At 38.9% G+C, this 20,539-nt stretch overlaps 1 protein-coding gene across 7 annotated transcripts in view; it reads left to right on the top strand.

Moving 5' to 3' along the window:
- Positions 1-6,107: 6,107 nt before the first annotated feature.
- The window catches only part of PTPN13 (protein tyrosine phosphatase non-receptor type 13), a 111,568-nt gene continuing 97,136 nt past the window's right edge, over positions 6,108-20,539 (top strand). For 2 of the 7 annotated variants that reach the window (XM_015625374.3, XM_015625373.3), the window contains exon 1: positions 9,519-9,602. In XM_015625374.3, coding sequence (XP_015480860.1) covers positions 9,566-9,602 — 37 coding nt within the window. In that variant the 5' untranslated portion in view covers positions 9,519-9,565. Of the gene's footprint in view, positions 6,174-6,311; positions 6,432-9,517; positions 9,603-9,759; positions 9,821-20,539 lie in introns of those variants that run through there. The other 5 variants (XM_015625376.3, XM_015625375.3, XM_015625372.3 and 2 more) reach the window with 5 other exon arrangements.

Genomic DNA, 20,539 nt, shown 5'->3' with positions numbered 1-20,539 from the left:
ATTTATGGCCAGGGGATACTAAAGAAATTTCTCTTTGGGGCTAATAACACTTAGAAAATCTGTTTATGTTTCAAGTTGTGGAAATACATAGTACAAAAGCAGCAGGAGGAAGACTGTCCGTCACAGTGATACACCTGCTTTACACTTCAAAAATACTTTCCAGTTAACAAAGCAGTAAAATATTACTAAGAGAAGCATTTAGAACACAACTAAATGGAAGTTGAAAATAATTGTCCAAGAAGTATTATATATAAATATATTCATTTTAAATCACCAAATTGTGAAATTTTCACAAGATATTCACATGCCATTCTCACAGAAGTCAGCTAGAATGGCTGGCCTATGTAATACTGGAGATAAAATTTGCCAGGATGAAGGGATTCCCTCACTCTGTGGGAGGAGTTCTCTTCTTCAAAAGTAAGTATCTCTTTCTTTTTAAATGGCATTTGATTTAAAATCCATGAGAGCAAAACTAATTGATAATGAATTGCAAAAAATTGTAAAATTACCATGAAAGCCTGGTGTTAATAAGCAATTAAGAAAGCAAAGTAAAATCTTAAACAAATGCAAAAGCACATACTTACTATTGCTTATTATTCCAATAAAATTAAAGCAATCCACTTCAGTGGGTGCAACTGTTTGAAAAGGTCATCTTCTAGGGCAGAACTCAGTCCCTTCAGTATGACAAAATAGCTTTTTACCTAGTCAAACTAAACATCAGATATCCCAGCACACAGCTTTTAAAAGCACAGTTTTGTACAATAACATTAAACAAGTGTATTAAAATAATCCTTATTACTACATAAGACTCAAGACAGCTTTTTGGTCAAATTAGTTCACAGATTTTTTATGACAAATGTGAATAGAAATGTAAATTACAAGGGTTTATAGAGTAAGTATGTGTCACAGTAATTGTCACCTACAGTCAGATTATGGTCACTGTAACTTCAATGTAAAACTGGACTAATTCCACAAATTTCAATGTCATTACTCTGGAATAATTCCGGTGGAACTCTTGTGGAGAATGATACCCTTAAGTGATTTACAGACAGGCAGAAGAGATTTTTACGAGTATGAAAATAGATTCAAGCACTGTTGCAGTGAGTACAATAGTTCTATGTCGTTAGACATATTTTCTTATTTTTGTTTTCTTCTAGTTTTTTGATAGCTCCTTTAGTAGTTTATACAGGGATTTTACTTCTTAAATTCTATGTTTCTGTTGTTATGTTCTCCTGGAGTCTATCTTCAAACTTTTTTTTTGCTGGTTTTCCAAAGCATTTAGTGACTCAACAAACATGTTTGCATCAGTGTATCTTATTATTATCTCTTTGTCTATAGATATTTTAGCATTTAGTGAAATATTTCACCTGTAATGTCAGACATTTATTTGTGTACCTTTGGCTGCTGCTAGGAAATGCAAGGACCCTGGTATTGCCTCTGTAAAGATGGCACTGGGAATATAAAAAAAGCACAAAGGAAATATTTAGCACAATTTTCAGGACCCAAAAGTTTGTTCCACTGTTGCTATAACCAGTGTCCCTGAGTGAATGCTATCCACAACAGAAAGTGAGAAGAAAGTCTTACAGATAACAACAATCAGTGTTTTAAAAGTTAGGAAAAAGTAGGTTGGATTATGTTAATTTGGATTGCTAACTTTTACTGGGTTTACTACCTTTTAATGGAAAACACTGCAATTATTACATTCAGTTCCCATCCCTTCCAGTTAGGTTTCAGATCACCTATCTCAATAGGCACATATTTGCTAGTCAAAAATAGCAAAATCATGCAATCTTTCAAGATTAATATGAACAACTTAGTTTCCAGTCACTTCTATCACCTTAGCAAAGTGGGATTTGACTAAGCAGAAATTATCCAAGTGAGGAGCCTGAGGAATTTCAACAGCTTGGGAAGGGTAATAAGCCAGTGCACACGTTGTAAATGCTGCAACCATGTATTGGGTTATTTGCCTGCCGACATCCACCTACTGAAACTGCCATCGCGCAACTTTGGTTGCTTGAAACCAAAACCAAAAATAGCAGATGACCCCTAAATCACAGAATCACCACTAGATAAGCAGCATTTCTAGTTGACCTGAAGAAGATCATGGCCAAATGTACAGCTGTCATTTGTACAAGTCAGCTCCTTCTCTGTGTGAGGGAGCTGTGAAGCTCTCGGTGTGTTCAGCAGAAGTTGTGCTATCACTTGTACACAGGATGATGCTAAGTTGCACTGCAGCAAGAGGAATGAAATGACTGAAGACAAACACAATGCTTGTAGATGCTGGAGAGCTACAACAAAAGAATATTCAAAATCCTCAGTGCCTGGCCTTTACAATTTGGTCAGCAGAGAGTCATCAATTATAGAATTATAGAAATGATAGAAACACTACAATTTTAGAAAAAAAAATATCTTTTTTCTCTGTCCCCCTGGCAACTTGTCTAGACTTTGGTCTGTCCCTCCATACAATCTAGCTACTGTTGATGTGAGAGCCTTTTCTTCCAAGCAGGCTGCAGTCTGGGACAGCCTTTGTGTATTTCTCAGCCTTGGTGACCCTTCATCTCATTTCACATCTCAAATGAGAACAAGTCCTTTTCTCCTACTCTCCCTATACATTTTAATGTCTCTCTTCCGCTGCTCTGATTTAACTCTTCGCTCTAATATTCCTAAACAAAACCTTCATTAAGATAGACTCCAAAGTTAAATGCAGAAAGGACCAGTTTGAACAAGCAGTTTCTGTCTGGGCAAGATTGTTCTCTACTGTATATTTACTACTATTTCAACCAGTCTGGTTTTAGGTATCTAGAGTTAATTATCTCCTGTAAATTAGATTTTCTTAAAGATTATTCTCAAGAGCTGTAAGTCTTGATGTAAGAACTATTTTCCTTGTAAACTTCCTTTTTTTTTACTTTATTTTTTTTTTTTTTTTACATGGTACCAGTAGTCCCAAATATATCTCAGGCCTCTTTTTTTTTGCAATTGTACTGATATAGGGTCAACAAGAGCACTACAGACTTCATTGACATTAGCCTACAAATGGATTTCACTGCAGATGGGGATTGAAAATACTTCCTCCCACTGGCGCTGAGCCTCATCAAATGTTTGTAGGCAGTGTTTTCCCTATCCCTTGATTGTCATTTAGCCAAAGAACATAAAACGGCCAGTAGTTCTAAAGGGATCTGTGAATCAAGCTGCCAAAGTTCAGATACCACTTGTTCTGCACTTATTGAAAGAAAGGTCCCCACTTGTGCACCAAAACTGGGAAACACCCAAAATTAATTGCCACTTTTGAAAATCCCAGACAGTCACCATACTGTCTTAATATTTCCCAGAGATTTAATCTTTGTGGTAGCTGTTTTCCTTTGCTGCTTCTTTCTGAGACATTCATGTAATTTTCATAGGATCTTTTATATAATATAAGGACAACACCTAACACAGACAAACAGAAAGTGCTTTGTGGGCCAAGTGTGTGAATTACTATAAAATGCATCTATGTTGGGTTTTTTTCTTTTTTTTTTAATGGTTTTCCTTAGTCACAAAGTGTGAATTGTCAGACTTAGTCTTCCTCTAAACTGCAGAAGGACACACAATTTTTGGTTTTCAATTGCCCACACTCTTGAGCTTAAGGGATAGTTCTGTCCAGTTTATGTACAGGTTTTGTCCTAATACACAGTCAAGGTGTGGCCAGACATGCATCCCAAACTAGGAACTTGGATCTTGAATCTTCCGTTTTAGGCATAGATAGAGACTGAACCTTTTATTAAGGAAGTTTCAACATGAACAGTAGAACAGTAGATAATATAAATTGGCTTCTTTTTTTTTTTCCCTACAAAAAAAAGTTGCCCTACATTAAACATAAGCTATAAGTAAATGATGCAAGATTTTGATGGTGGAGTAATTGGAGAACCTTTATTTGCCAGACAATCTCTTTAAAGGAAAATTTAATGTTTGCAGCTCTGGTTATCATGGAAACTTTCTCTGAACAGATTTTTCCTTAAAAAGTCACACTCAGGAATCTCTTTACTGCTGGAACGTCAATCTTTGCAGTAAATGTGTTGTGTTCACAACAAATCCAGAAGCACTACACTGACAAAAGCCATTCCATTTTACCACAGTGGAGGCACTCCAAGGCATCAGTCTTTGTGCACAACATGCTATGTCTTTCTTTTAGTCAGTGATGTAAGAAGTTTCTAAACTTATGGCAATGTTTTCCATGCATTTGCATCCCTGTAAAATGCACAGTAGGTGAAGATGGTAATTATATTTTTCATTGATCCTAAGCTCCAAGTTTCCTTGTTGAAGATGTTTAATTAAAAATATAATCAAATAGTCTAATGAGGTAATTGTTAAGGCATTCACATGCATTTACGAGACCAAGGAAAATGCTGCCCCAAACAGAGGCTCATTAGGAGAATGAAGAACAAGGAACTAAATCTTCTTTTGAGGAAAGTCAATTACAATCAAATTTACAGTCCTTTAAGAGAGGTGACTCTCTTGGGAGGAGACTTCTATATTCAGAGGCATATTCAGGTACAATATTGCCTGGTTATGTAGGTTGGGTTTTAACACATCCTCAAGTCCCACTTCACTCATTCTGTTTCCTTGAATTAATAATGTACCTTTGCAAAAAATTGTATTCCTACAAATAATTCTTTCTGTGGCCTATCTTCAAATAGAGTGAAGAAAGAATATATAGTGGCATGGGTTAGGGCCACTATGAAGTGATCTAAAGTGTGGAAGCAGAGTTTTAGGATAAAATCTATTACATATCATTAGCACCTATAAAAAGTTCTCTTTCAGTGAGACAGTAACCTGTAGAAAGAGGAGGTGCCATCAAATGTATGAAACATGCAGGGACCAAAATGAACTCCTTTTGAAAATGTGGATAGTAATATAGTCAGTTCACCTTAAAATGTAAGTAGATAGTTATCAACTCAAAGAACTTGTATTACAAGAAAATTATATTTAAATTACATAACTAACAACCTCTCAGATTACTGTAACCTCTTACTATGTAAATTAGTTTTACTACTCATCTTTATTTTTGTTATGACTTACACAAAGTCCCTGACATTATTAGTTACGGCAGACTGACTTTTTTTCTGAGTCCTTAATACTTTAGTTTATACAAAGCAATTGGTATTTGGTATTTCACTAGGAAACAGTTACAGTCAATTATTTTTATTTACTCTAAAGCAACTGTATTCACAATTTTTAAATTTTTTTTCTTTTCAAACAGAAATTACTCTTCCAGACTATCATTCTGAAATTTCATTTTTGCACAGCATGAATTTGGGACCACACTTCTGGTGGCATTTTCCTTTGTGTGTAAAAGTGCCATTTTGTGACTATATTCTTCCACAGTCTGTCTCCACAAAGGAGGGATCTACTACAAAAACTCCAGAGGAACCCACCGGAGGCGCTTCAACCCCACTGTACAAGTGGGAAGTGGGTTCCCACAGTGGATTTCACACTGGAAGTGTAAAAAGAAGTCTTAATTTATTTTTTTTTTTTTAAAAAAAGGCAGAAAAGGGCAACTTTTCAGCTCATCAACTGGAGCTTTCCCTCATCAAGTTTGTCTAACAGCTATGAACAAACAGCTATGAACAATCGTGTCTGAAAGCTTTGCCATTAAGGCTTTTGTTCAAGTTTTCAGGCCAAGACTTCCAGCTGAAGAGCCAAGGTCTGTGAGCAGCCAGATCATCCCCGAGAAAAAGAAAATGGGAAAAAAAAAAAAAAAACCTAAAAAAAAACTAAAACCAAACAAAACCGAAGAAACGCCTTTGGGGCCAAGAACAGGGCTGAAGTTCGCCCCCAGGAGAGCCACTTCCAGAGTCAATCCCCAAGCTGTGGCGCTCCGGCCGGACCCTGAGGGCGGGAAGGGGCCGGGGCCGGGCGGGCGCGGAGGGAGCGGGCGGGGCCGGGCGTGTGTCAGCATCTTCCCCGCCGCCCCGGGGCCGGGAGGGAGAGACAGAGAGAGAGAGAGAGAGAGAGAGAAGAGAGGAGAGAGAGAGCGGGAGGGAGGGGACGAAGGCGCGGCGGTCGGGGGCGGTGGGCGGTGCGCGGCCGCCTCCCCGCGCTGCTGGCGGCCCTGAGGGGCAGCGACCGAGAGGAGCGGAGCGGGCAGCGGGAGCGCCGGGCCGGCGGGGCCGGGCGGCCGCGGTGCGTACCCGCAGGTACCGGGGCACAGGGGCGGCTGCGGGCGGCCGTGCACGGCGGCAGAGAGGGAGGGAATGCGGAGGGAAGGAGGGAGGGAGCTGCGGGGCGGGGAGCACCGCCGCTCCCGCCCTCTCCGTGCCGGGTCTGGCGGCCGGCGGGGAGGCGATGCTGCTCCGCGCTCCCAGCGCAGCCCTGCGCGGCCGCTCCGGGCGAAGCTCGGCGCTGCTTGGCTCTACCGCCGCCCTGCCAGCGCGGACAGTGGCTCCAGAGCGGCGGTAGGTACGCGGCTCCCGCTCCGAGCGGGGCAGCGATCCCGGCGGCGGCCTCCGCCGAGCGGGGCTTTCCGGGGGGATGGGGCTGTCCCGGAGGGATGGCCGCCGGTGGGCGTGTGAGCGCCTGGCTTCGCTTCTCGGATCGCGGCGGGGCCGGCGGCGGGCTGTGGGAGAGGTGAAGAAAGGCCGCACGCAGCGGCGGGGGATTTCGGTGCTCCCACCGGGACTTGCAGCCCGCTCCCGTGGGGTCGGGCCGGGCGCTCGGCAGCAGCGGGACACGCTCTGCCGGCCGAGAAGGGCCTGGGTTTGCCTGCGCCAGCCAAACAAAGCAGCCCCCGCAGCCCTCGGACTTGTTAACAGAGAGGAAACTTTTTCCTCATTAACGTTTTTTGGAGGAGCAGAAATGAAGGATAAATCTGTTGGCCGGTGATGAGAAATAGCGTAGGTTTCATTGGCTTTTTATCTCCTAGCAATCGACACCTCCGCAGACCGCAGGATAATCTCTCTCATATTCTAGATTGTGTCATTCTCTTTAAATTGCATGTTTAAAACAACAAAGGCAGTGACTTCATAGGGAACCGCCAGGAGCTGTTCTGTACCCCTCCTGTTTACTGGGGAAACATTTGGGAACCGGTTTGGTTTTGTAGGTAGGATCAGAAGTAAATGTAGGACATGGAAACTGTAAGGTTGGTTGCAGGTAATCTGTGTCTAGCCATCTTATTAAGGTGTGAGTTTTGGAGAAGGGAATATGAAAGTCTTTGCATGTGGAACTAGCTGGGGCAGTAACCGTGATCAGTTCCTGAAACCTTTTCAGGGAAGAGGTGTTTTGTGAAACTGTGCAGCGAAACTGGGTCAGAATATACAGACATTTTCCTGAGGGTTGAACCTCATGTGAGAAAGCTGTCATTGAATATATATATATTTTTTCTGAGGTGTCATGACTCCCAGGTCATTCGTTTGGGCTCAGGTTGGTGAAATGATGACATTCAGCACCCATTCCAGAGCAGCACTGCTGTCGGTGTTCACATTAAGCATCAGACATCTGTCTGGACTTGGCCCATTCAAGTCTGTCATTGGATGGCCAGAAATAGGTTCTAAAGACATTTCTGCAAGAGTTAACATCAGCCACGGTAGAGATACAAACGAGAAAACAAACTATTTGGGTCTTGTGCAAGAAATACTGATGAGGAAAGATCTAGTCAGGGGATCTTCTGGTAGTGCAGTTACAACAGAAATTGCTACCACTCCTAGTGCTATCCATCGAACATATCTGTTCAGCTTTCAAATGCAGCAGATGTGTTTCACTTGGAGAGTCTTTTTTTTTATCTGCCAACAAGTATGTCTTTCCATGAGCAGTTCTAGAATTTAAGCGGTAATTTAAGGAAAAAAGAGAATAACAGCGAGAGAAAAATACACAGTTTAACTTTTAAAGATACTTTATTACTCATTTTTAACCTAACAACCTTGTTCAGTGAGTGGAAAGGCGCATAATGTATTCCTGAATGGGACTTTTTATTTTTTTTTCTTTTGCTGTGCATGATAGAAAAATGAGCCTTATTTAGATTAGAGGTTTTATATTGATTTTTTTCCTAATCAGAGTGTGGTTTTGTTTTTCTTTAAGTTTGGGTGCAGTAAAATGAAACACTTTTGAATATACTGGATATGAAATGAGACAGGCTGTATCACAGGATGTTGTTCTAACAGTTCAATTTAAAAAAAAACAACAAAACAACTCTTGATTCCAAGACACTTGTTGAGTGGAATTGAAGGCTGTGAGAACCACAGGCTCAAGGACATTTGAGTGGATGGAAGAGCAAGGAAGTATCTGTGTGAAAATGTTGGACAGAATGTTAAAGCATAAGTGAGTACACTGAGTGTATTTTCACCAGGTTAACAGAGCCTGGTGAAAGGATGTGACCCAGTAGTCTATTTACAGCTTCACAGGCCTTTGAAAGTAAAAATGGACCGTGTGGATGAGTGGTAAATAACCACTGTGACTGGTCATCGTGAGCCTGTGATAACTTGTGCATAGCAATGTAAATTGTGCGTACCATTGTCATTTTCAATGCCTTGAAGGGAAGTAGTGAAGAAGCCTAGGAAAGGGAGGAGATTGCATTCCTGGGAAGCTGCCAGGGCACAAATGTTACCTGTTCTGGTGGCAGGAAATTGTAGTGTCTTTTCTTTTCTTTATTTTTTTATTTTTTTTTTCCCTTTATGGTGGGATTTTTTCAGCCTCATGACTCATACAGACTATCACAGAGAGGGTCTGAAAGCAAAAATGCAGTCATTTTGCTGTTCACTTTCTAAAGAGCACAGCAGGGCAAATATTTTTATTTTTACGTGTGGAACAGAAATTATTTGGCACCTAGCTATTTTTCTCCCAACCAAATGCAGGTATGAACAATAATAATTAGTGGTTGTATGGTACAATAAATCTTCAAAGTACCTTCAAATCTTAATCAGCAAACCTTAATAGCATGCTGTTCCTGTAAGGGAGGTAAGTAATTAGATAAAATGAGACTGGGCAGACTCTTAAATGGAGTTTATTGTTGAAGTGCCTGTCAGTTTCACAAAGTTCTTCTTTATCACTGAGGTCTCTGAATGCTGCTGCTCTTAAATAGCTTCAAATATTTATATGTTGAAATACACGACATTATGGCCCAGAGGGCCTTGTTAATATTGACATTCTCTTGTTCAAAGTTCTTCACAGTGAAGGAGACCTTGCACTCAAAAGCCTCTGTAGTGGTTGCTCCAGAGTACCTGTGAAGACTTATTAACCTGAACAAGAGTAAGGTCAGCTTTTTAAGGGGAACAATTTTCTTCAGAAGAGCTTTTTACTTGCGTCACAAACTAGAACCTTTAGTCCACTGATGATAAAACTCAAAGTGATTTTGCCAGATCAGTAGATTGTTAAGCTTAAGAACATAAAGTATTGCTGCATTTTTGGAAGAAGTGTTGGTTATCAGCTCAACAGTCTGTCACTTTTTTTCCTCTGCTTACAGAAAAAATTGGCTGGAATTTTACTGTTTCAAAGTGAGCTAGTCAGTGAGATGGAAAGATTGAAAAGCAAGTCTTGATGTAGGGTGTCATGGTGCAAAAAAATATTTGTAAGCAGTTGCCCCAAGCTGTCGCTTACCATGGGACACGCGTGGATGGAAAGCTGTGAATACCAGGGTAAGTTAATGTTGTGTGTCGCCAGTTAACTATTAATGAAATCTGTGCATCTGTAAAGAAGGGTGGAACTTCTGAAAGAAATGTTTCCCAGCCCCACCTCCTCCTGAAGTACAGAGAAGGAAGCTGGCATTTACAGATGGGAAGGGCACAAGACGACTCTTTGGTGCCGTTTTTATTTCATCTGGGCTTCTCTTTCTCCTCTGCCACTTGAATACCTGGTGAGGAACCAGACATATTCTTTGTGCATCATTATCTGTTAAAATGCTTTCATAAAAGGCAATTTATGGAGTAGGTTGCCTTGGGACAATGATATGCCCTGTGAATTTGAAATCCAATTGGTTGGGATAGAGATCTGCTCCAGTTGTGACACTCTGTAGGAAGAATAACAGACGTGGGAAGGCTTTGTTCTTAGGGTTTCATCTGTCCTTTATCTTTAATGTGTAAATTCAATATGCCACAGAAATGTCTGCAAGTAATATGTCAAGAATTAAAGGAGACCTTTATTTTTGATTGCTGGTATTTATAGGGAATACTGTAGTTTTGCAGGATGTTGAGTATTATTAAGGTCTTACAGGTGGTAGGGTAATTAATGTCAGGTTTAGGACTAGGTGCTGTGTTAGCTCCTGGTTCCTGCTTCAAACAATTGGTCATTAAATTAGGTGAGATGAGGTACTTGGAAAAGAGAGGAAAGCTTCATCTCCTGTTTTGAGGCTAAAATTAAAGCTCAGGGAGAGGAACTGACTGACCTAAAAATGATGAAAATTTAAGTGCTCAAGTTGGGAACTGAACACAAACCGCTTTGTGAACTAATCTGATGCTGTCAAAAACATCATGTTTTTTTAGTAGACTTTGAGACTGTTAATTTCTGTATGCTTCTGCCTTGTCAGAGGAAGGACATGGTTTTCTGGGGTTTCATGGTTTCTTTATTCAGCTCTGGCTAAATTTTTTTGTGTGTGTGTTTCTTGGAGGTTGTCTTCCTAAAGAGCATTTGTCTGCATCTGTGGGAGGAAATATGGGCGGGAACATTCTATAGAGCTGGCTGAAATTTTTGAAAGTGAATCTGAAAATGGCTTTTATGTGGTGTTGACATCTTCTCTGAGTATTTGTGTGATGTGTGAGTACTTGGCTTTAGGCATGTGCATAGAGATACATTGGAAATGGTGGATCTGAAGTCTGGTTTATTTAGAAAAGTAGAAAAGAGCTGGAAGTTTTTATGGGGGACTTTTCTTGAGCAGCCCTGTTGCAGGTGACATATATTTGTGCTGTAAGCTTGAAACTGATGCTGAGCTTCTTAGGAAATACTCTTTTCTCAAGCTAAAGAACTTAAAAGAGGCCTTTTCCTATCAGACTTTTCCTTGAAAGCCAGTTTAGTTTACTTCTTTAGGGAGAAGGCAGTTAGAGCATACAAATTTGCAATTTTTTGGTGTGCTTTTCATCATAATAAAAGCTGGATAAATCAGTGGAAATACACAGGTTCTTGTGTGTTTCATACCCAGTTTCACAACCGCTGTTAAAGCTCTTTTTGGCTACATCTGTATGTGTATATAGATGCAACTGATGTTCTCTAGCAGGCAGATGACAGTAATCTTACAGGCACACTCCAGGATACCATTGTGTGTTGGAATCTTAGCACCATACTGTGTGCTGTATGAAACTGACAATAAATAGCAGCTCATTGCAGTAGCACAGTTTTGCCAATGTTGTTGAAATTGCTATAATTTTTGTTCACTTAAGCGCTGTTTCAGAATTGGCATTGAAAAGCATAAATATTTGCTAATGTAAATAATTTTTTTGTGGTAGAATTGCATGCTTGGAGATGGAAGCTTCTTGGAGTCTCGTGTCTATATCTTATAGTCTGTCTTTATTTTAATTCACATAACAGCCAGAATTCTGCTTATGTAGTGGGTAGGCCCTCAAAACCTGTTAGAGAAAGAACCCAAGGAACTGAGTGCATCTAAGTTATTGCTGAGTACAGACAGAACACGGTTTGTCTCATAATCTCTAGGGCAGTAGACACTCTCATTAGCAGCTCCTTGTTTGCACAGGGGAATTGGTTCCCAGAGATTAATTCTATGTTTCAGATGAGGATTTTTCCCTTTTTTAATATTAATTTCTTCAGCATCTCAATAACATGTGCATATTGCATTGTGGTTTTTTCCAGTTTTCAGATAACCATGAATGGCTACATGGAGAGCATAAAAACCCACCCTAATAAACCTGTGATGCACGTGGTTCCAGGGCTTTCTTAGGGTCACCAGGGAAAAGTAATGGGACTCATAAAACCACGTCTGTTTTACCCTGTAGAACATTGCTGTTGAAATATTAACTACAAAATTTGAAACTTGTAAGCAACCTTATTTGGTTTTGAATGCGTTCCATCTTTTTTGGTGGGACTGTTGACTTTTTTCTGCTAACCACTTCTATATATTGTTATTTTAAAAGATGAAATGGACTGAAGAGAGAGCTAAATTAAAGTCTGAAACTTCAGCTGTTAGAAATAGTTGTGCTTCCTGGCAAAGTCATGCCTGGTTTAAATGATGATAGATTTGGACTTAGATATTGCCTTAAGCAATAGAGGCGTAAAAAAATGAAGCACGTAGATATTTAACCATGTCATACATAAACAGCCTAACTTTTCTACCTAGTTTCCTCATCAGGGTATCAGTGCTCTAAAATATCTTGCTGATTTTCCTTCTCTTACCACAAGTCATCAAGGCACCAGCATTATGTTATTACTGATTTTACCCATTTCTCTTGTCACAGAATTTAGTGTTTCAACAGAGAAAAATTAGAGAAGGGAAGTGGAGCAGAAGTTTTGCCTTTTAGTACATTTACTGTAAAATCAGTAGGTGGAAAATCCCCTCCTAGTGCTTAGGATTATGACCAGTGGAATAATAGTTCTCTTTTCACAAGTCAGTGCAAAAGCTGTATTTGCCTTCAATGAATTAACTTGAGAGTTTAAATCCCAGGCAAGCAAATGGCTGGTAGGATGGTCCAAGTGCTGCTTTTATGCTTTGCTTTTTAATGTCAGTGAGGAACAACACACATATTGCTTCGAGAGACAGCTCCTGTAGTATGTGTCACTGACTGGACAATTGTGTGGTTAGGTTTATGTGGAGCTATCCTTCCAGCAGCCTAATTAAAGACTGTGTGTAACTTCCTTAAATGGGATGCTTCAACAGGTGATAAGTACTGGTTTCTCCTTCAGAAGATTTGTTAGGTATTTCTTTCAAGTGCCTTAGTGAGTTTTAACTATTTTTCAGTGATTGAGGAGGTGCATTTTCTGTTTGTTCTTCTGAAGCCAGTTTGCTTTCAACTTCTGTAAGTCTTGAACACTTAGGAAATGAGTACTGCCTGTATGCATGTATTATGCAGAGATTTATTTGTTAATAAGCTCCCTGTGCACTTTTGGGTAAAGGATTTATCTTGGGTAGGTTTCTTGGAGGAATGAGATTTGGTCCAGCCTTCACAGACTCTGTTTTAGAGTTTTCATGTATCTTCAATCATCTTTTCTGTTCTTAGACCAGTGCCTTGCACCTAAAGGGCTTTCCTCTTAACCATTAGAGACAGAGCTTCAGAAACACTTGCACAAACATTCAGCTTATTAATCAGTGTTAGAAAACTCTACAGAATGTGGCAGCAAACAATAATTGCACATCTAATAAATACGCTGAAATATTAAAAAAAAAAAAAAAATGCTCCAGTCCAGGGAAAACTTAAATTTTTATTATATTTTTCCATAAAATTAACTTTGACATTTATGGTTGACATCGGAATTGATACACCCTGAAGAACGATGAGGCTTTCCCTACTAACTTCACTGGAAATTCGAGTGGGATGAAAGTGGAATGCAAATGCTATTGACATCCTTATTGATACATAACATTGCAGTAGACAATGCAGTATATGTCTGTACGTCCATAAATTAACAGTGCTCCATACAAGAATAGCATTTGTGGGCTGTCAAATGACTTGTATCTGAAAAAGGAAGATATTATTTTACAGGATAGCAAGAATACCTGTACAGCACCTGGAAAATTTTGACCTGGAAGGTCTAGCTTGTGAAAACTCTTAGAAAACAATTATTTTTTTGAGGAGCACACAGTCTGGAATAAAAGGAATGTGGGGTAAAGAATGGGGGGGGAGAAAGAAAGGGTTGGGTTTATTCAAGATGTGCTGGGACACCTTCAGCTTCCTCTAGTTCAGGTTTATGGGCTTTGCAAGACTGTCCTTATCTCATGTGCTGGTGGTGGAGACTTCTGTGAGCTGAGGTTTCTTCCTTGTAAAGATTGGGATGAGTTTTCAGACTTTCATAGCTGCAAGTCCTTTAGGTGTTCCCAGCTTAGTGGTTGTGTTTAAGGTCTTCAAGGGTTACTAATTATCTGATTTCTGTCTTGTGGGTTTTTGTTTGTTTTCTTGGTTTTTTGTAGGTTTTTTTAGAGCTATTTATCCTCTTAGCCCTTCTTATTTGTAAGGTTGTTCAGACTCTGAAAACCAGAATTTTGTCTGGGAAGTCTTATTATAGTGATCTATCTAATAATATTTGCAAGAAATATATACTCTAGGTTTTTAAGGAACCCCAAAACTTTAGACTTACATTTCCTGAAAGAGGCTTCTTCTGATGCTATAATCTGACAATGCTTAGCAAAACAAGCTAATGGTAAAGAACTTTAAATTTTGAACTACTCCTTTTTCCAGTGTGCCCTGTCATTGAATCCCTTGAATGACCTTAATAAAGAATTTAAAGATTATCTGATTATAAAAGATTTGCTAGCTGGCAGTGCTGAAAGTTTGTTTCATCAGAAATATAGACTCATTTATCGAGTGGCTTTGCAGTTAGGATATCACATGTGTGGAACAGCCGAAGGAACAGCCAAATCAGCCTGGAGCTTTAAGCACATGGGCTAACACGTAGAACAGAATTAATGAAATAGCTATGTAAAGCTCCTTTATGTCAATTTAAAGTGTGAGTGCTCACCATGATTGGCACAAGACTTGGGTGTTTCAGAAGTGAGATGCATTATAAAAATTGTCTTTTTTTTTTAATTACTCTTGTTTTTAGAGGTTTTCTGATACCATCGTATCACGTTAGTTTGTTTCAATCTATTGGAAAACAGTTTTGGTAAGAATAATTCTTCTGTTTTTCCTTGATCTCTGATCCAGTTCTATGTTCTCTGTATTTGAGGAATATGGTGTGTAAAGGAAGAAAACTTAAGGCCTGTTTTTTGTTGTTTTGTCACAATAATACACAATACTACACAATAATACACAAAATACATGAAAAAAGGATACACGAAAAATACTAAGGAAAATCCTAAAAGTGGTTTTATAATAATTTTGAAATCTTATATCCATGCATTTCCTTAAGGAGAGAAAATATTTAGTATGCTGGAAAATTGATTGCTTTTGTTGGAAGAAACCCTATTCTGTTATTTTTGGTAGCTGCAAACATTTACTGGTGTTTAGTAAAAGTCAGGCAACTTTGAGGCATGGCTGGGTCCTTCAAGACCTTTAGCATGTTCTTTTCTAGTGAAATTTGAGAAGTTGCTGTCTTACAAACAACAGAAAATACTCTTTGTGAACTGCTTAATTGCAGCTGTGTTACTGGAACAAAATGTCATGTGGAGTGAAAGTGTAAATGTGCTCAGAAGGGGATTAGAGAAGTTAGCAGAACAGAGAACATCAGTGACTATTAGATTTGACTGTGCAGCTTGAGCTCAGGAACTCAGTAAACTTGTGATTGCCAGGAAAGGGGGTGGGAGAGCTGGCCTGATCCAGTTAGTACTTGTATTAAACATTGCTTAAGTTTCTGAACCCACAGAAATGGGAAGCTCTTCCAAATGGAGAACTTCTTTAAATCCTTTCAAAAAAAAAAAAAAAGAAAAAAATGCCCAAAAGCATAATAAGCTTAATAAGAAATCTTTTGCGATCTGCCTCTGAAGCTCATGTGTGTCCACATGGGCTTGACTTGATGTTCAGAGAAGAACAGCTGTCTGGTTCCAGCTGCAATTCCTTCCTGGCTTTTTCACCCTTTGTGTCATGGAATCTGTATTGCCTTTGTTCAGATTGTTAGGGAGGGATGAAATGGTGGATGGTCAAGTTATCAGGGGAATTAATTTTCATGCATATCTCTAGAGTAAAAAGGAAGAGAGGAGAAAAAGACAGGAACACCTTGGTGATATCACAAGTTTAGGTTGTAGTTTTAGTTGTTGAATAGGAAAGTGAAAATATACTACCAGGTAAAATGGTAAAATACATAAGTAAACTGTCATTTTAAATGGCATCACATGAAAAGTACAACAACAAAAACCAATTTGTATGGTCATAAATAATTGGATTCCTTTTACAGATAAGAAACATATTACTTAGGAAGGGAAGGACATTCTGTACAAGAGCCGTTCTTTTAGTTCTTGCTTCCCTCAGCATGAGATTCTTGTGCTCTGTTGATACTAATATGTGTGCTGTGTGTGCCCTTTGCCCTTGCACAGAATAGTTGAAAAGAACATTTTTAAATACAAAGCCCTTAGTTTTGTCATATTGTCAGACACTGAAGGAATTTCTGTCTTCAACTACTCAGTGTTAGTGAGCAGAATAGAATTAAACTGAATTTAACATGGTATGTGGAAAATTCCCTGGTGCTTGCCTAGTGCAGAATATAGTTTGCAATGTTATAGAAAACAGTTTTGTGCTTCACATTAACTGAACCCTTTGATATACACATTAATTATCGCTGATTCTGTCCCACCCATTGATTTTGCTTTGAGAATATTAAAGAGCTGAAGATCACAGAATTTAACTTTTCACCGTAACATGAACTGCTTGTTGGGAAGTCTGCTGCAAAGATGCAAAGTCTGTTTGTTCTGCTTCCCTCTTCAGTGGTTTTGGAGAAATGGAAGAGAAACTATTGCTTGTCTAGACTTTAATAGGTTTTATATATGTATATTTACTTTTTGTGTAGAGAACATTAATTTCAAGGCTTATGATGTATTTTCAGTGATAGGCTATAATAGCTAGTTAAAAAAAACCTAGCAATAAACGACACAATGTTTGTGCCAAGACGTAAGTCACATCTAAAAAGAGCAACTGCTTTTTACAATAGTTTTGGTAGAACCTCAAAGTGGTGTGAAGTCTTCCAGCTCCTTTAAAAGATTTCAGATTTTGCTGTGTGAAAAAAGCTCTACTGACACCAGCAGGTGCCTGGCTATATAGAGCAACTGTAAATTGTGTGTGACTTCTGAGCCCGGAAACTTTGGATTTCCTTCACCTTCCTTTTTTTCCCATTCCCATCTGCCAGTGGGAGAAATTGGGTTTTTTATTACCTTATTGTAGACTGATGGTGTAAAATCAAGGGTGAAGTTTTACAACAGCTTCTATACAAGTAAGTACTGTAAAAGATCCCTAGAAAATAGGAGACGTCACTCATCAGTATGCTAGAGAGCAAAAGCTAGGTTAATACCAGCTGTCTTCAGTTAAATTTTTTGCCAAAGCTCAAAATTTTAATTTGTATCTTTTAAAATGCAGGCTATGAATGGTTCTATAGATTTATTTTCCCCTGAATAACTGGGTTAATATTCAGTGTCTAGGTATGAAATGAATGAAAAAGGGTCAGTAGTGTAAAACCAAGTAATAAAGCAATTTTTTGGTGAAAAAGTACTTTTCTTCTGGAGTTGATCAATGATGATCCACTGAATCCCTTAACTTTTGCCAGCAAGGCTTGGTATCTATAATGATTTTTTAATTTATTTTTCTTTGTGTGAAAGTTTCTAATGCTCCTGACTGCTCCTTTGCAAGCTGGGTATTTCTTCCTAGGCTAAAAAAGCCTATGTGTGCTTTAGTGCAGGCACACTCTCTGTTCTTCTCTCTCAGCTCTCTGAAGTCTTGGTTCCAGCTTTTGTCCACAGTGAGGAATCTATGGATAACTTCCCACTGTGGACAAAGATAATACATTTTCCTGTCTCTAAGGTTTCTATCTGTAAAATTTTGTTCCTCCCCTCCTTTTTTTTTTCCTCCTTGCCTCTTTACATTAATACGAAATTGGGCATTTATTTCTGTAAGTGAACACTTGGTGCTTCTCACTGATTGCTGCTACTACTTTTTCTCAGGTTAAGAGCATATGCAACTAGAGATAAACCAGTACAACTGGTCCAGTTTGATAAACTCATTCAAATTCAGTATTTTGCAAGCAAAGTTTATGGGAGGTTGTTTTGAAACTATTGGTAAAACATTTGAAAGTTTTGAAATCTGTTTCAGACTACTCTCCAAATGGTGTTTTTTAAGTGCTATATTTATGAATTTTCTATGTGATGTATCAATGAAAAATCTCTGAAGTCTTTAGTTAGCAATTAAAGATAGAAATGGGACTTGAAGAGGTTCAGCCCATGTTTTCATTCATACATTTGTGAATTTTTTTTCCTGAAAGCTGAATTATTGAATTAACGTTAATGCCGTTTGTATACTGAAAATGTAGATAATACTTTTCAAATTCCATACCCATTTTCTTAAGTTTGCAAGAATAAAACTGATATACTAAATTCAGAAATGGAAGAAAATTTGGATTGTTGTCAAAGTTCTAGACATACATGTAAAGGATGAAAGTTATGCTGTATGCAGCCTAGATTATATAAGACTTGAGCTCTAATGTTTTGAAGGGAAGTTTGGTTTTGGTTTTTTTGTTTTTGTTTTTTTTTTTAGTATCAGGTGTTTCTGTTTATTTTAGGCGATGGTAGTTAGTGTTTTCTTGGGTCTTCATGCAGTAACACTTAGAGTTAAGCTGTCATACACAGTATCATCAAATTGATTGTGAAGGCAGCAAAATTTCGTGCATTCTGTAACTGGCCTAGCTCCCTTTGGTCCAGTCGTGTGAATAAAAGATTCAAGTGCTGTTATATTATGCTTCTATTCTCCTTTCACATAATCCCTCACTGGGCAGTGGCTTCAGAGATTAATGTGACCTTCTGCTTGGTTCTGTTCCAATACAGCAAATATAATTTGTACATGGGCAGTACCTGTGTATGTCCTCAGACTGACTAGATTTCCATTACTATTTGTAGGAATGTTCTTCAAATAAAAGGAAAGAAGGATGATGCTGTGAATCACTTCCCTTTCAGTTTCTAGTCTTCTAGAGGAAAAGTTTGTCTTTGTTATGCAGCCCAAGGGTGTAATATGGCTTTTTGTCCATCTAATATGAATATTTATCATCCAGACAAAGCAAAACTTCCCAGAACTCTGGAATTTCTTTGGTGATAGCAGGCTTGGTATTATGTCATCGGAGGAGGTGCTGCTGTCTTGTTTTTCCTGATTTTTTTGGCAATGCCATCTGCTGTAGCTTGTTCTGTCCTGTAATCTCTCCAGGTACCAAAACCTTGCGGGGTGCAGATAGTGATCAGATGGAGTTCTTTGTCCATTCCGGTGTGTGAAGCTAAATCAAATCTGTTACACCACTGACTATCTGTTTGTCTTTGCTGTAGATCAGGCAGTCTGTTTTGTGTGGAAGGTCTCCTGAGGAGTTGTAGAAATCACTCAGGTTTTTCATGCTGCTGTCAAATGATACTGAAGCTAATGTTCTTTGTGGTGAGGGTCTTTCTTTACACTCCAAATCACATTCACTTTCTTGGATCAGAAACCATAAGCTTGGTAAGCATTTGGAGCTGGCAGAGATAACAAGTAGACGAATCTTTTGTGAAAGAGAAATGCCAAGTTTTCCCACCTAACAGGAAAAGGACTAATAATCATGCCACCTTTGAGGGCAGTTAAGCCATGGAGAACGTCGCGGCTGTAGGACTGAATAAATCATGCGTAACCGCTGAATTTAAGATGAATCATAAATTGGGTGTGTGTTAGAAATTTGTTCAAGGGGCAGTATAGTCAATTTAACAATTGTTCAGTTGTAAACACATACTGAATCATGCAGTATATAATTATATATTTTTCAGAAGCAGAGTGGCAGGCCGAGGGACTCAAGTTAACTGGTCAGGTTCTGATTAATTTGTATGATTTTGGCACAATGCCATATGTGCTGTGTCAACTCATGTTTTGAAGGAAGATCATGATTTCCTAACCATAGGCATTCCAAGTCTTCAAGTGGCTTTGTCTACTAATTAATCTGGAGCTAAAACCTCCTAATTGCAGGATTTAAACTAGACGGTATAAGCTGCTCGGAAAGGTTTTGGCCTCCATAAAGAGCTCATTTTAAAAGCAAGCTTCCATGACCAAAAATCTTCATGTTTTACATGGAATCTTTGAACTGATGGCTGTCTCCAGACATGCTGCTAAATAGCTGTCACACAGACCATTCAGTTCTCAATACTTGGTGTATACCACATATAAAGCGTTGAATGGGTGAAAAATAGGTAAATTTTGATGTACAGTATCAGTTGCAGGAAATGGATCAGCTATGGATGGTTGGATAAAGAAAATCTGCCTTTAAAATACAGTATTTTTCAGTATTTGCCAGATGGTGGTGGGCAATACTTAAAGACCCTTCTAATAATAGATTTAACAGAGAAGTCCAGGAACTTGGGAAATACTGAAATATGAAAGCACCTGCAGCAGATAATTCAGAATTTAGGGAAATCCTATAATGAACCCATAGGGAAGAATATCTTTCATGTAAAGCTTGTCTTCCATTTTCTGGGTGGTGTGTCTGTTTCCCAGCATGGTAGAATGCACAGCGTATTTTCTGCTTGTTCTCAGATTTCTAAGTGTCCTGCAAATTGGTTACTGGTTATATGCAGAGAATAAGCACAGATTTAGTCTTAAATTCATTTCTGCATGCTTGAGTATAGAAGGAAGTGAAGGGAGAAGGGATCTGCAATCTGAGAGGACAAATGATCAGAAACAGTTTCTGTGGGACGAGCGGGTGTTAGGGAGAAGAGATCTCCATATTTGCACTGTGTGCATTTAACTCAGAGCTCTGGTATCTTCTATGTTGGGGTTTA

This window comes from Parus major, chromosome 4 (genome assembly GCF_001522545.3).
Source record: "Parus major isolate Abel chromosome 4, Parus_major1.1, whole genome shotgun sequence".
Taxonomy (NCBI): Eukaryota; Metazoa; Chordata; class Aves; order Passeriformes; family Paridae; genus Parus; species Parus major.
Note: the sequence above shows the minus strand (reverse complement) of the source record. Positions and strands in the feature narration are given on the sequence as shown.